The sequence below is a fragment of the Salvelinus namaycush genome, chromosome 30 (assembly GCF_016432855.1).
Source record: "Salvelinus namaycush isolate Seneca chromosome 30, SaNama_1.0, whole genome shotgun sequence".
NCBI classification, from domain to species: domain Eukaryota; kingdom Metazoa; phylum Chordata; class Actinopteri; order Salmoniformes; family Salmonidae; genus Salvelinus; species Salvelinus namaycush.
In genome coordinates this window covers 15,516,619-15,532,915 of record NC_052336.1, presented here as the reverse complement: position 1 = coordinate 15,532,915, position 16,297 = coordinate 15,516,619, and the positions used below count along the sequence as shown (strand labels likewise).

Genomic DNA, 16,297 nt, shown 5'->3' with positions numbered 1-16,297 from the left:
CCACCAACCTTTCAAAGCACTTCATGGCTACAGATGTGGGTGCTACGGTCTGTAGTCATTTAGGCAGGTTGCCTTTGTGTTCTTGGGCACCGGGACTATGGTGGTCTGCTTGAAACATGTTGGTATTACAGAATTAAATCAAGGACATGTCAAAAATGTCAGTGAAGACACCTGCCAGTTGGTCAGCACATGCCCGGAGCACACGTCCTGGTAATCCGTCTGGCCCCGCAGCCTTGTGAATGTTGACCTGTTTAAAGGTCTTACTCACGTCAGCTACGGAGAGCGTGATCACACAGTCGCATATATAGGCACTGATGTAGGTGTAGAGTGTGAGGGGTTAACCAGCCCAGTGCAGCCACACAGAGCCAGGCAGTGTGCATCAGTGGAGACAAACAGGCACTAACACGCTGAACCCAGCCCCACCTCGGAGTCACCCTGTTGGGCTGAGAGAGAGACGAGGAGGGGGCTCCCCTGGCCTGGCTGAGACCCACTAGGGGACCACAGGGGGGGTGAGGATCCCAAAATAAGATTGCACACTGAGGGACGGGGGGAAATGATAAAGAGAGACAGAGGGAGAGAGTGATGGCTGAATAGAGTGGTCTGAATAGCAAGCAAATCAAAGCAGATAGTCAGTCATCGGCTGAAGGCTGTTGTGAATTAAGAGACCAGTGTCTCTCTTTCTGCTCTGAAAGAGACCCCTCGTTGTTCTTCACTCTGTCTGTATCTCTCTCCCTTTCTGTCTTGATGAAAGGAAGGGACAGAAAGAGAAAGGAAGAAAGGAGATGTATAGTTGAATGGCATCCTGTCCCAATGCTGTCTGTCCCCGGGGGAGGAACAAAGCTGATGTGGTGAAGAGATTTCCATTCAAATGGGCAAAAATTCTAAACTATTTCTCAAGCTAGAATTTAATTAGTCTATTAACCAATTTACCGCATGGTGATGTCACCATGGAAAGCCAAAACTCCCGCCCATACAAACCTGTGTGGAAGACTGTATTTTAATCCAGCAACATTTTTTAAAATGTAACTAGGCAAGTCAGTTAAGAACAAATGATAGCCTACCAGGGAACAGTGGGTTAATTAACTGCCTTGTTCAGGGGCAGAACAACAGATTTTTACCTTGTCAGCTCAGGGATTCGATCCAGCAACCTTTCGGTTACTAGTCCAACACTCTAACCACTAGGCTACTTGCAGCCCCAAGAGAGATAATACTGATAAATGTTTTCACACTTTTACAGTGTTAGTTTCATCAGCTGCACTGATTAAAACACAAGCATGGACACACATGCATGAGCACCCAGGCGCATGCACACACACACACACAAACACACCCTGGGTGAAAACAGAGTTGGAAACAGTAGCGAGCGTTCCAGTACTCTTTATCTATTAGTAACCTTAGACCACCATTCCATTCCAACAACATCAAAGAGATCCAAGCTCTCTTCCTCTGTATCTCCCCCCCCCCCCCCCCACACACACACACACACACACACACACACACACACACATACACACACACACAGTACAGCCAATAGGGTGCTCTGATGATTTCATCTATCACGGCCTGTCTGTGGGTGCCCATGTGTCAGGTCTAGAGTGTCTCTCCTTCCCTCCATCTCTCTTTGCCTATCTCTCTCTCTCCTCTCTCTTTCCCTAGATCTTCCATCGTTATCTCTCTCTCTCTCTCTGTCTGATGTGGTGGATGAGTCACCCTCTGAGCAGATTAACCTCTGAGTGCCAGCGGTGCCAACTCTCTGAAATCAATATCCTCATTCCAGTCCGGCCTCCCCACACAATAAGAGCTTATACTCCTAGTTCTCTTTGAAGCCCCTCTCAGTCAGACATCAGGATTGTATGTGAAAGAGGACACTCCGTCCCTGTCGTGGGTTTAAGGGAAGGAAGAGAGTTGGGGCCCAGACCCTTGTCTGTTGACTGGGCCCAGGCAAACTGAGACATGGCCTAGATCTAGAGCCAGAGTTTGGCTGGCAGAGGCCCAACCTGGGTGGGCGCACTGGGCAGGTGAGGGGGGTTGGTATGCATGGTAGCAGTGCCCAGCTGTTACAATGGGAGGTCTGTGAGAAGTACGGCCAGGGCCAACAAAGCCCTGACTGTGCCCACGTCAGTCCCCCAGTCCTAGAGCCAGGAGCAGGTAACACATGCAGCCAGGTATGGCAAACAGGATGTGGGGGTGTAAGGAAGGTGGGTGTGGAGTGGGGGAAGGGGAAGGGGAGGAACTGTTCCGGAAGTTGTCTGATCTGACCTCTAACTGTCCGTTATTCCTCTCCCCGGGACTCTGTTCTGATACTGTGTCATTCTCTATTCCTCTATTCCTCCCTGTCCCACCCTCTCTCTCCCCCTTCCTCTTTTCTCTATTGAAGGTGTTATGGAGGTGTTATGAATTCCCTGCTGGTGACTTATCAGCACCTCACAGCCCTTCCAAGCTGCTCACTCCACTCCCAATCCCCCACGACCGGAGCCTGAGGGTGTAGGGGCACCTTAGACCGTCCTCTCAAACTCTCCCTGAACTGTGTGACCTGGCCCTGATTGATGGTTGCTAAGGGGCACGTTGTTAGGGGCCAGGACACCCGGCAGCACTTCAGACTGTGCAGGCCACTATCTCCTCACTTGTCTGAGTGGACTTGTGGATTGGAGTGCAGAAAACCACATCCTTCCCACAACTATTCCCTGTCTGTTGTATATGTGTACGGCATTAAAGTTCCCTTGTGTGTAACACTGAGGCTGCCTCATTCAGCAGTGGAGGTGCTACCAGGTTACAGACCAGCCCAAACGGAGAGTCGCTCTCTTTCAGGCTACAGTACCACTTTAGTCTTTGATGGAAATTCATTCCTCGCTCTGATTAGTAGCATAGATTCCAAAGTATGTGTGTGGTTATTATGGGGCATTTGGGGAACACTGCAGTTGTGTGTAACAACAACTACAGAGGGTAGTGTGTACGGCCTAGTACATCACTGGGGCCAAACTTCCTGCCATCCAGGACCTCTGTACCAGGCGGTGTCAGAGGAAGCCCCTAACAATTGTCAAAGACTCCAGCCAACCTAGTCATAGACTGTTCTTTCTGTTACCGCACAGCAAGCGGTACCGGAGCCTCAAGTCTAGGTCCAAGAGGCTTCTAAACAGCTTCTACCCCCAAGCCATGACTCCTGAACATCTAGTCAAATGGCTACCCAGACTATTTGCATCGCTATTGTTATTTTACTGCTGTTCTTTAACTATTTGTTACTTTTATTTCTTATGTTTTTCAATATTTTCTTAAAACTTTATTGTTGGTTAAGGGCTTGTAAGTAAGCATTTCACTGCATGGTCTACACTGGTTGTATTCGGTGCATGTGACAAATACAATTTGATTCGATTTGATTTGAAGATCGGTTTACCAGTCCGTCACATGGAGCTGCACTGCTCCCTAGTGTCAATAACAAGGCACTTTACCAGCCTGAGGGGAGGCATGGGTTTATGTGGAGGCATCATCTTAATGGAACAGCACGATACCGCTCACCAAACATGCCTCCCCTATAGATCCCCCCCCCCCCCCCCCCCCACTTTGTTTAATTGATATCAAATGATTAATTACAGGGTGTGTCAGATTGGTCAATAATGGTGTTATACCACAAGGTGGCAGCACCAGCTAACATTGATTCACTATTATGGTAAAAGGTGAACTGACCTGCCACTACTTCTCCACAGCTCCTGTTTCCCTTGCTGTCAATTCAATATCACTTTTAAAAGGACTCACATCTCACAATCATCTCATCAAATGAATCAATAAAGTACTCGTAACACAAAATTCTCTCCTGTTATTGATCCTAAATGTTGATATCAGGTTAGTCAATGGTTTCAGAGAGGTTGATGTTGTTTCCTGTGACTGCAGCATTAGAGACTCAGGTTGTTTCCATCTATTAGCTGTTGTTCATCAGCAAATAGAGCTTGCAGTATGTTTCATCTTCTAGTTTGTTATTCTTCCTCATCCCTCTCGTACTACCTCCATCACTTATTAGACAGTCAAGCTCACAAACAGGTGGTCGTTCATATCTTTCTACCTTTACTGTGTGGGAGAGAGCATGTCTGTGTGATTACTGTGGCTCAGTGACAGAAATAACACAAGCTTTCCCAATTACAGGTCCAGAGTTAGGCCACCTGTTTCTTCCTGAACATCATGCTAAGGGTAACTGTACCTGCAGGTATGGTGGCTTTAAATAACTTAACCCATTTGTTCCCACATTTTTCACAGACATGACACTATGCAAATATTTGCAATTAGTAAGCCTAACATGTAAGCCATATTGACTTTTTTATACATATTAAAAAGTATATACACTACCATTCAAAAGTTTGGGGTTACTTAGAAATGTCCTTGTTTTTGAAAGAAAGGCACATTTTTGGTCCATAAAAATAACATAAAATTGATCAGAAATACAGTGTAGACATTGTTAATGTTGTAAATGACTAATGTAGCTGGAAACGGCAGATTTTTTATGGAATATCTACATAGGCGTACAGAAGCCCATTATCAGCAACCATCACTCCTGTGTTCCAATGGCACGTTGTGTTAGCTAATCCAAGTTTATAATTTTAAAAGGCTAATTGATCATTAGAAAACCCTTTTGCAATTATGTTAGTACAGCTGAAAACTGTTGTGCTGATTAAAAACACCAGTCTCAATGTCAACAGTGAAGAGGTGACTCCGGGATGCTGGCCTTCTAGGTGGAGTTCCTCTGTCAAGTGTCTGTGTTCTTTTGCCCATCTTAATCTTTTCTTTTTATTGGCCAGTCTGAGATATGGCTTTTTCTTTGCAACTCTGCCTAGAAGGCCAGCATCCCGGAGTCGCCTCTTCACTGTTGACGTTGAGACTGATGTTTTGCGGGTACTATTTAATGAAGCTGCCAGTTGAGGACTTGAGGCGTCTGGTTCTCAAACTAGACACTCTAATGTACTTGTCCTCTTGCTCAGTTGTGCCCCGGGGCCTCCCACTCCTCTTTATATTCTGGTTAGAGCCAGTTTGCTCTGTTCTGTGAAGGGAGTAGTACACAGCGTTGTACGAGATCTTCAGTTTCTTGGCAATTTCTCACATGGAATAGCCTTCATTTCTCAGAACAAGAATAGACTGACGAGTTTCAGAAGAAAGGTCTTTGTTTCTGGCCATTTTGAGCCTGTAATCAAACCCACAAATGCTGAAGTTCCAGATACTCAACTAGTCTAAAGAAGGCCAGTTTTGTTGCTTCTTTAATCAGTACAACAGTTTTCAGCTGTGCTAACATAATTACAAAATGTTTTTCTAATGATCAATTAGCCTTTTAAAATGATAAACTTGGATTAGCTAACACAATGTGCCATTGGAACACAGGAGTGATGGTTGCTGATAATGGGCCTCTGTACGTCTATGTAGATATTCCATAAAAAAATCTGACGTTTCCAGTTACAATAGTCATTTACAACATTAACAATGTCTACCCTGTATTTCTGATCAATTTTATGTTATTTTAATGGACAAAAAAACAGCTTTTCTTTCAAAAACAAGTGACCCCAAACTTTTGAACGGTAGTGTATGTATATATATATTAATTTTTTTATGTTTCATTCTCGATCACAATCTTGACCAATGGGAAAATACAGTGCTCTGCCTATAATAAGATGAACAGACATTTACCCATATTCCTCATCCCCAATATCTATATTCCTCAGCCCACTTACCCACACACCTAAACCTAATTATCCACACACCCCAGCCCATGTCCTAACCTTAACACCCACATGTCAATACCCTAATTGTGATACAATCAAGTACCGATACACCCATTTCCTAGCCCTAAATGCCCTATTTGTTACTCAAAGACCCAGTTCCTTTGCCAATACACATACTCCCTGTTACCCACTTTCCTTTGGCCTGTATTACCCAAGTCTCCAACAGTAACCTACTAGCCTTGTGTATCCCTACACCCCATTACTTATATAAACCAGGTCAACCCATGGGCATACTCATATAAACCAGGTCAACCCATGGGCATACTCATATAAACCAGGCAAATCCATGGGCATACTCATATAGAACAGGTAAATCCATGGGCATACTCATTTAAACCAGGTAAATCCATGTGCATACTCACATAAAACAGGTCTACCCCAGTGACCAAGCCTCAACATTCATATTAACCTGGTCTGCACTCATACTTCAGCCCTAATATTCTTGCAGACCAGGTGTACACCTGCATGTCTAACCCAGTACTGATTTAAAAAATAAATAAACAGGTCTACTGCTTCATGTTATCCCCAATTGTCATAATAATAAGTGTACTTCTGCATTTCAGCCCCAATACTCATACAAACCAGGTCTACACCTGTACTTTAGCTCCAATTTACATACCTACAAAGTCTGCACCTGTGCTTGAACCCAGTTAGTCAACTAAGCCAGGTCTAAATATGCCGAAGCCTGAATACTCATAAACTGCAAACCCGGTCTACACCTTTGACTTAGTTCCAATACTAATATAAACCGTATCTACATACGAACCAGGTTTACACCTGTGGCTATGTCCCAATACTCTGATAAAGCAGGTTTACCCTTGTAACTATTCAGCAGATTTTCCAATGCATCACAAAACAGGGCACCTATTGGTAGATTTAAAAAAATGTAAGACATTGAATATCCCGTTGTGCATGGTTATTAATTACATTTTGGAATGTGTATCAATACACCCAATCATGAGAAAGATACTGGCGTCCTTCCTAACTCAGTCGCCAGACAGGAAGGAAATCACTCAGGAATTTCACCATGAGGCCAATGGTGACTTTAAAACGGTTACAGAGTTTAATTGCTGTGGTAAGATAAAAAACTGAAAATGGATCAACAACATTCTAGTTACTCCACAATACTAACCTTAATGACAGAGTGGAAAGAAGGAAGCCTGTACAGAATGAACATATTCCAAAACATGCATCCTGTTTGCAACAAGGCAGTAAAGTAATACTGCAAAAACTGTGGCAAAGCAATTAACTATTTGTCCTGAATACAGAGTGGGGTAAATCAAATACAACACATTACATAGTACCACTCTTCATATTTTCAATCATTGTGTTCGCTCAAATCAAATCAAATGTTATTGGTCACATACACATGGTTAGCAGATGTTAATGCGAGTGTAGCGAAATACTTGTGCTTCTAGTTCCGACAGTGCAGTAATATCTAACAAGTAATCTAACAATTTCCCAACAACTACCTAATACACACAAATCTAAAGGGGTGAATGAGAATATGTACATATAAGTATATGGATGAGCGATGGCCGAGCGGCATAGGCAAGGTGCAATAGATGGAATAAAATACAGTATATACATATGATATGAGTAATGTAAGATATGTAAACATTATTAAAGTGGCATTATTTAAAGTGGAATTGTTTAAAGTGACTAGTGATCCATTTATTAAAGTGGTGAGTCATTGGGTCTCAATCTAGGCAGCAGCCTCTCCAAGTTGGTGATTGCTGTTTAGCAGTCTGATGGCCTTGAGATAGAAGCTGTTTTTCAATCTCTCGGTCCCAGCTTTGATGCACCTGTACTGACCTCACCTTCTGGATGGTAGCGGTGTGAACAGGCCGTGGCCCGGTGGTTGTTGCCCTTGATGATCTTTTTGGCCTTCCTGTGACATCGGGTGCTGTAGGTGTCATGGAGGGCAGGTAGTTTGCCCCCGGTGATGCGTTGTGCAGACCGCACCACCCTCTGGAGAGCCTTGCGGTTGAGGGTGGTGCAGTTGCCGTACCAGCCTGTGATACAGTCCGACAGAATGCTCTCGATTGTGCATCTGTAAAAGTTTGTCAGGGTTTTGGGTGACAAGCCAAATGTCTTCAGCCTCCTGAGGTTGAAGAGGCACTGTTGCACCTTCTTCACCACCCTCTGGGTGGGTTGACCATTTCAGTTTGTCTGTGATGTGTACGCCGAGGAACTTAAAACTGCATCATGTTATGGGTATGCTTGTACTCGTTAAGGACTTGGGAGTATTTCAGGATAAAAAAGAACAGCACAGGCAAAATCCTAGAGGAAAACCTGGTCCAGTCTGCTTTCCACCAGACACTGGGAGATTAATTCAACTTTCAACCAGAGGAGGCTGGTGGGAGTAACTTTAGGAGAACAGGCTCATTTGTAATGGCTGGAATGGAATGATGGAACGGAGTCAAACATGTGGTATCCATATGTTTGATGTGTTTGATACTGTTCCATTAACTCCATTCCAGGCATTACAATGAGCCCATCCTCCTATAGCTCCTCCTACCAGCCCACTGCTTTCAACAGGACAATATCCTAAAACACAAGGCCAAATCTACACTGGAGTTGTGTGTGTGTGTCTTCATTGTACTGGACCATTAGGATGCTGTTGTTGATATGTTGTTTGGACTGTGAATGCTAATTGGAAAACTTATAATCCAGTCAATGATAAGAACTTAAACTCTGCATTCTCAGTGGCCTGCGGCTAACTCCCCCCTGCTCCCCTTCCCTGTACGCATGCTCCCACGGACGGACACACACACACAGACATAGACACACACACCATCCACAAACAGCCAGCTCTGCTGTGGTCTGGTCGGATGCGTCCCTGGAGCAGAGCAGAGATGAAGACACACTGAGCATGTGATGAGGCAGTGAATGGCTGCGAGCGGCGGGAGCTCTGAGGGCTAGGGGGAGAGATATGGGGGCTCAGAGGAGCACTGGAGCAGTATGGGGGGCTGAAAGGAGCTTTATAGGGGGCTGTGGGGGACTGTGAGGAGTGGTGTGGTGGGCTGTGGGGGGACTGTGAGGAGCGGTGTGGTGGGCTGTGGGGGAACTGTGAGGAGCGGTGTGGTGGGCTGTGGGGGGACTGTGAGGACCGGTGTGGTGGGCTGTGGGACGACTGTGAGGAGCGGTGTGGTGGGCTGTGGGACGACTGTGAGGAGCGGTGTGGTGGGCTGTGGGACGACTGTGAGGAGCGGTGTGGTGGGCTGTGGGACGACTGTGAGGAGCGGTGTGGTGGGCTGTGGGACGACTGTGAGGAGCGGTGTGGTGGGCTGTGGGACGACTGTGAGGAGCGGTGTGGTGGGCTGTGGGACGACTGTGAGGAGCGGTGTGGTGGGCTGTGGGACGACTGTGAGGAGCGGTGTGGTGGGCTGTGGGGGGACTGTGAGGAGCGGTGTGGTGGGCTGTGGGGGGACTGTGAGGAGCGGTGTGGTGGGCTGTGGGACGACTGTGAGGAGCGGTGTGGTGGGCTGTGGGACGACTGTGAGGAGCGGTGTGGTGGGCTGTGGGACGACTGTGAGGAGCGGTGTGGTGGGCTGTGGGACGACTGTGAGGAGCGGTGTGGTGGGCTGTGGGGGGACTGTGAGGAGCGGTGTGGTGGGCTGTAGGGGGACTGTGAGGAGCGGTGTGGTGGGCTGTGGGGGGACTGTGAGGAGCGGTGTGGTGGGCTGTGGGGGGACTGTGAGGAGCGGTGTGGTGGGCTGTGGGAGGACTGTGAGGAGCGGTGTGGTGGGCTGTGGGAGGACTGTGAGGAGCGGTGTGGTGGGCTGTGGGACGACTGTGAGGAGCGGTGTGGTGGGCTGTGGGACGACTGTGAGGAGCGGTGTGGTGGGCTGTGGGGGGACTGTGAGGAGCGGTGTGGTGGGCTGTGGGGGGACTGTGAGGAGCGGTGTGGTGGGCTCTGGGACGACTGTGAAGACCGGTGTGGTGGGCTGTGGGGGGACTGTGAGGAACGGTGTGGTGGGCTGTGGGGGGACTGTGAGGAGCGGTGTGGTGGGCTGTGGGAGGACTGTGAGGAGCGGTGTGGTGGGCTGTGGGACGACTGTGAGGAGCGGTGTGGTGGGCTGTGGGACGACTGTGAGGAGCGGTGTGGTGGGCTGTGGGGGGACTGTGAGGAGCGGTGTGGTGGGCTGTGGGGGGGACTGTGAGGAGCGGTGTGGTGGGCTGTGGGGGGACTGTGAGGAGCGGTGTGGTGGGCTGTGGGACGACTGTGAGGAGCGGTGTGGTGGGCTGTGGGACGACTGTGAGGACCGGTGTGGTGGGCTATGGGGGGACTCTGAGGAGCGGTGTGGTGGGCTGTGGGGGGACTGTGAGGAGCGGTGTGGTGGGCTGTGGGGGGGACTGTGAGGAGCGGTGTGGTGGGCTGTGGGACGACTGTGAGGAGCGGTGTGGTGAGCTGTGGGGGGACTGTGAGGAGCGGTGTGGTGGGCTGTGGGGGGACTGTGAGGAGCGGTGTGGGGGGACTCTGAGGAGCGGTGTGGTGGGCTGTGGGACGACTGTGAGGAGCGGTGTGGTGGGCTGTGGGGGGACTGTGAGGAGCGGTGTGGTGGGCTGTGGGACGACTGTGAGGAGCGGTGTGGTGGGCTGTGGGACGACTGTGAGGAGCGGTGTGGTGGGCTGTGGGACGACTGTGAGGAGCGGTGTGGTGGGCTGTGGGGGGACTGTGAGGAGCGGTGTGGTGGGCTGTGGGGGGACTGTGAGGAGCGGTGTGGTGGGCTGTGGGGGGACTGTGAGGAGCGGTGTGGTGGGCTGTGGAACGACTGTGAGGACCGGTGTGGTGGGCTGTGGGACAACTGTGAGGAGCGGTGTGGTGGGCTGTGGGACGACTGTGAGGAGCGGTGTGGTGGGCTGTGGGGGGACTGTGAGGAGCGGTGTGGTGGGCTGTAGGGGGACTGTGAGGAGCGGTGTGGTGGGCTGTGGGGGGACTGTGAGGAGCGGTGTGGTGGGCTGTGGGACGACTGTGAGGAGCGGTGTGGTGGGCTGTGGGGGGACTGTGAGGATCGGTGTGGTGGGCTGTGGGGGGACTGTGAGGAGCGGTGTGGTGGGCTCTGGGACGACTGTGAAGACCGGTGTGGTGGGCTGTGGGGGGACTGTGAGGAACGGTGGGTGTGGTGGGCTGTGTGGGGACTGTAAGGAGCGGTGTGGTGGGCTGTGGGGGGACTGTGAGGAGCGGTGTGGTGGGCTGTGGGGGGACTGTGGAACGGTGGGTGTGGTGGGCTGTGTGGGGACTGTAAGGAGCGGTGTGGTGGACTGTGGGGGGACTGTGAGGAGCGGTGTGGTGGGCTGTGGGGGGACTGTGAGGAGCGGTGTGGTGGGCTGTGGGGGGACTGTGAGGAGCGGTGTGGTGGGCTGTGGGGGGACTGTGAGGAGCGGTGTGGTGGGCTGTGGGGGGACTGTGAGGAGCAGTGTGGGGTGCTGTCAGAACCTGTGGGAGGCCTTCCACTCCTCACCCAATACATTCACAGCCTGCATCACCAGGCGACAGCACTCAATTTAATATCAGCTGTCAGCAGTCCATGCGTCTTAGTGTTGTAACAGGCCTCTCCTCAGGTGGCGATCACGCTTTCAAAGACAACATCTGTACTGAGATATATAGCTGCTATGAAATAATGAAATACATGTGGTGAGATCAATAGTTGGGGGCAAACTCCTCCTAAGCCTTAATGTTCTAGTCTTGACAATAGGGTGTGAGAGGGTTCAAGGGGACGGTTCTATTGCTGTTTATTTTCCCTCCGCCAATTAGTCCTTATACTTTAAGTATTTAGCTATTTCCCCCGATGTTCTGCTTTCTCTAACTATGTTTTTCATGCTTCTTTTTTAAAATGTCATTTTAAAAATCAGTGTCTATGTGACAGCGACATCAGTGGAAAGGGAACAGAATCATTGATGATGAATATGTCAGAGCCAAACGCACAAGGAGGGTGTTATCTCCTAGTTTGTAAATAAATGCACTGTATGCACTCCCTGCTGATGTCAAATTATTTCTCTGTGAAGAGAGCACAACATAATCAAAACCGGAAGTATGGTGTGTCAATATAGAAGATTTAAATATGATACGCTCTAGAGGAAAAAACACCAATAACTACAGGGGTCCATGTAGTCGATACACAGTTGGTAGAATAAGTGATTCAATCTTTTATTTCAATTTTGTCATACATTTATCTATAAACATAGATCGTGAACAAGAATGCATTCTCATTTCCAACAACAGCCAGCTGGAGACTTGCAAGAGAGTGTTAAGTTGAATGGGCAAATTAGAAGCTGGGATGATTAGGTTGGTATGATAATACTGTATGAAGGGCCAGATTAGGAAACTAGGAAACCGGATGGATAACCCCTCTCATGACAAGTGCCATAGGATCTTTAGTGACCACACAGAGTCAGAAGCTAAGTATGTAACACAATCACTAAAAACCAGATTTTTCTTGGAGGTATCCGATCCAAGTAGTTATCCTAGGCCCTGCAAATTTGTAACAAATTGAAAATAACAAGTTAAGAGTTGCTGGTCACATACAAGGGTTAAATATAGAAGGACTGGAGGTGTTCGTCATTAACGACAACCTTATTCCTCTCAATGGGTGCTCCCCCATCACACTGTCACTCTGTAGGACCCAGGGGAAGTGAAAATTACATACCTCCTTCTCTACGGGACAGAAGGGACCCTGCCCTCTGGTAAGAAACACTCAATAAAATGCCATCTCTCATTAAACCACCCTTTCTTCCTGTTGGAAGTGACTGGTGAGATAGGGATTTCTGATTAGTGTGGTTCACATAGAGAAACACTGCCCTTATGTCTGGAAGTGTTGTTATCTTAAGACAAGGGTCATGCTACAGTCAGAGATGTGTATTGTCATGGCTTTGGGTCATGCCAAGTCAACCAATCCAGTCTTAGGTGGATGTAGGTCATGTACTGAGGATGTAATCAGACGTCAAAGTCAAGACAGTCCTTTGCTGGACACCACAAAGGAGACGACACCGGGGCAGGTCAAGGACCCTTGTGGCGTGGGTTTGTTGCAGCCTTATGCAGTCTTATGCTCCACAAGGAGCAAAGAGGAGGGAGTAAGAAAGTAAAATCTCACAAACTGTACATACACAACATGAACAAATTCTGAATAATGTGTGGTCCATGTTCAAGATTGAGTAGTGTACACAAATCCAACACCAACAGGAGCAGTATATAATGCCAAATGGGGGGGGGGGGGGGGGGGGGGGGGTGAATAACTGCATGCTATGTTTGTCAGGCAACTACAGTAAGTGGTTGAAACGTTGCTATTAAACCTGGGAAGTATTGAAACAGTGACGTTATTCTACTTGTTGCTCATGTAAAAGATTGACAATCAGCATTTGGCCCTAGAGTCACAGAATGTTAGTTTTGATGTTGGGTTATTGATGCAGTTGTTCAAGGCTCTTCTTGTTGATGACATTGTTAAATCAACCACTGACATTGCAGTTAGGCAACCTCTATGGTAACAAGTGATTGCATAAGTAGAGGCACAGCAGGGTTAAATCATATGGACTTGGCAAAAATCAACACACTGCAGTTTACCACGAGGCCATAACAAATTGCCATCTTTAAGACAAAACCAGAATAAGACCACTTGTAATTACTGAGACTGTGTGTGAAGAACACAATAAAAAAAATGTTGTTCGTCATCCATCATTTCTTTGGGCCATATTTCATTGGAGGCCTAAATGTATTTTTGTTATCCATATATATTTTTTTTTACATTCATTCAAGTACTAATTTAACTACAGCACATCCTCCCGTACCCCAGCTCTTGGAGAAGTGCATGGTATTTTAGGGCTGCATCCAAAAAGGGTTAAGATTCTTGCCCTTTCCCACTATTACATCAGCTGCTTTGTTGCCATGACAACAGCAATTAGCAGGAACTCGGTTTCCAGGCAGGCAGTGAATAACTCTGTGCCTTGTCACCATGGCAACCAAGGTCAGGGCAGCCACACACACATCTGTCTGAAATGAAAAGCAGCCATGATGGTGTGGAGCAAAGCACATGGGCTTCTTTCTCTCTGTGGGGACAGATACAATTGATCAAAATACAACTATCTAAGTTAAGCAAAACGTATAGTGCATGAAATAGCAGTTGCATTAAGTATTGGATCAGTTCATTTTATTCCTTTGTGTAGTCATATCACCATTGGCTACTGAAGAGATTTGCTGCCATATTTCTTTGAACCCCTACCATCTCTGCCTACAAAATACTAAAATGTACAAAATTATATTTGATTCATGGAGCATTTAAATATCCAATACTTATTTGTATGACTTATTGAAAATGATCCATGCATGGCTGCAATAATGCATAGCCTCATATAATTTCCAAAGGCAAAAGTAGAAATATTAGATTTAAAATATGTGAATACACTGGAAAAATTGTAAAACACAAGCACAGTAATTACTCTACATTTTAGCCCATTGTTAAGGATAAGAATTATTCTACTGATCAGACTAAATAAAGTAAATAGATAATAAAATATCCTAAAGACAAGATTACATAAATTTGCCCCTATAACCTAACCAAATAATTGTTGGATTCATTGTTTCCCCTATAGAATCAAACGTACACGTATGGAATCACAACTGTTTGACAAAATTATATTTATTCATGGTTACAAATCAGTTCACCCTACCAAACTTCCCTGCTAAAACATACTGTAGCTCTCTACTGCTTTTCCGTTGACACAACCTTAATTCCAATCACCAAACGAGAGGACTAATGCAAGTGTGGATTAAACCGACTTTAGTACATGCTGTCAAAAAGCTGCATTCTGCAACAGGGACGGGAGTAGCGGCAACCACATTTTGTTGTCAACACTGTACATAAAACAACGCTACCATGCTGCTCTTTTTACAGTTTTATAAACTCAGCAGAGAACGCTTTCTCTCAATTCAGCGTCACTCTAATCTTGAGGGGCGTTCCTATAAAAATTGCATCCAATCCCCCTGATCCCTTACATAGCTAGACCAATCATATGCTTCAATGTGCCGCGGTTCACAGTGCTGTGGCTAGACAGAACAATGATAGTGATTCCGCCGGTGATGTTAAATTGCAGTCGCAGATGCTCCGACTTCAAAACGATTTGGAGATCAGTTGAAAAGTCAACGCACGGACTATATAATGAACTAATTAGAAAAATAAAAGAAGTACTTTTCAATGCGTGAGATATAAGAGGTTTGCCGTGTGAGCGTGAGAATAGGGTAAAATACGTGTGTCTCACAGCCAATGCATATGAGTTGGCAGGTATGATGTTACATGATCTTTTAGTTTATGTGGCATGATATGATGGACGCTCACCGGAAGCGTTCATGGGGATGGTACTTGTCTTAGTGTGTGTAATGTAATATGGGAGGTCAAAACTGTTGATCAACTATACTATATTTACTCAAGAGAACCATAATAATAAAGAAGTGTCTACTGTTGATCCTGTTCACATCACAAGGTCAAACATGACCAAAATACACAGCCTGTATCCAAAAGGCCTCAGTGTGCCAAATGCATATGGTAAAGGTAGTGGAGCATTAATTAATGGCAACAGGTTTCAGTTTTTTTTTAAACATATGAGATTACGGTTTCATTGCACAAATGTTATTTAAAGCAGCTTACAGTTAAGCCATATACTGTATAGACATGCATGCAAGCACCATGCCTCAACAACCTGAGCCATCGGGAACCAGATTTTGCAATTTAATAAAAACTGTGAACCTTCAAACTACATATGGACTTAGGAAATACCCCCAACCATGAGGAGAAACTTTTATAAGGTCACTAAGCGATCGTAATATAAAAAAATCCACTTTCATGTAATTTGCTCTTGCATGAAGTACCTGCAATTCTAACTTTTCCCAAATGAGAGAGAGGGCTGAAGTGATTAGACTGAAATAGGGACTCCTGTAGGGTTTTCTGTTTCATATTACAGGTCTGGCATTCAGGTGAAATCAAATGGAAAGCATTCCACATGCGGACGGACACCCTCACACACAAGGAGCCGCTGTAGAATCACACCTCTCAGAGAGAGAGAGGGTAAGTGAGAGAAAGAGAAAGAGAATTGTACACTATCAGTTCACCTCACACACATAACACAATCAAGGCAAATTCAGAAACTAACAAAGAATATTCAAATCAATTATCGACCAGCTCATAGAACATAAATTCAACCCTAAAATGAGTGCGCACCAACTCCAATCACACTGTCTTGGCATCTCTTGAGCCCACTCGCTCTAAATTGTGTTTTTTTCTTCCAGATGGCCATCCTGTCCTAAAGAATAGTTTAACCGTCCTTCCTCCTAAACGTGTATCTTAGTTCCCCAATGTCCTCCCCCCCTTCCTACCGAAGGATTAGTGTCTGTTAGCAACAGTCCTGTGAATAATCCTTCACTGTAGAACATACTGTATGCTTCTGTATGGAGGGCTTTCAAGAAGGATTCAGGTCAATACAGGACAATATCTCATACTAGGGTTGGGCAGTATACAGATGTTCATACCTTCATACCGTTCCTGTTCCAT

General features: G+C 46.6%; 1 protein-coding gene across 1 annotated transcript in view; it reads right to left on the bottom strand.

Annotated features, from left to right (window-relative positions):
* LOC120024823 (extensin-like) overlaps positions 1–16,297 on the bottom strand; it is a 20,879-nt gene extending 4,582 nt beyond the window's left edge. Inside the window, exons 1-2 of the mRNA XM_038969149.1 lie at positions 16,284–16,297; positions 8,554–11,167 (exon numbers count right to left, since the gene is read on the bottom strand). Coding sequence (XP_038825077.1) covers positions 8,554–11,167; positions 16,284–16,297 — 2,628 coding nt within the window. The remainder of the gene's footprint in view (positions 1–8,553; positions 11,168–16,283) is intronic.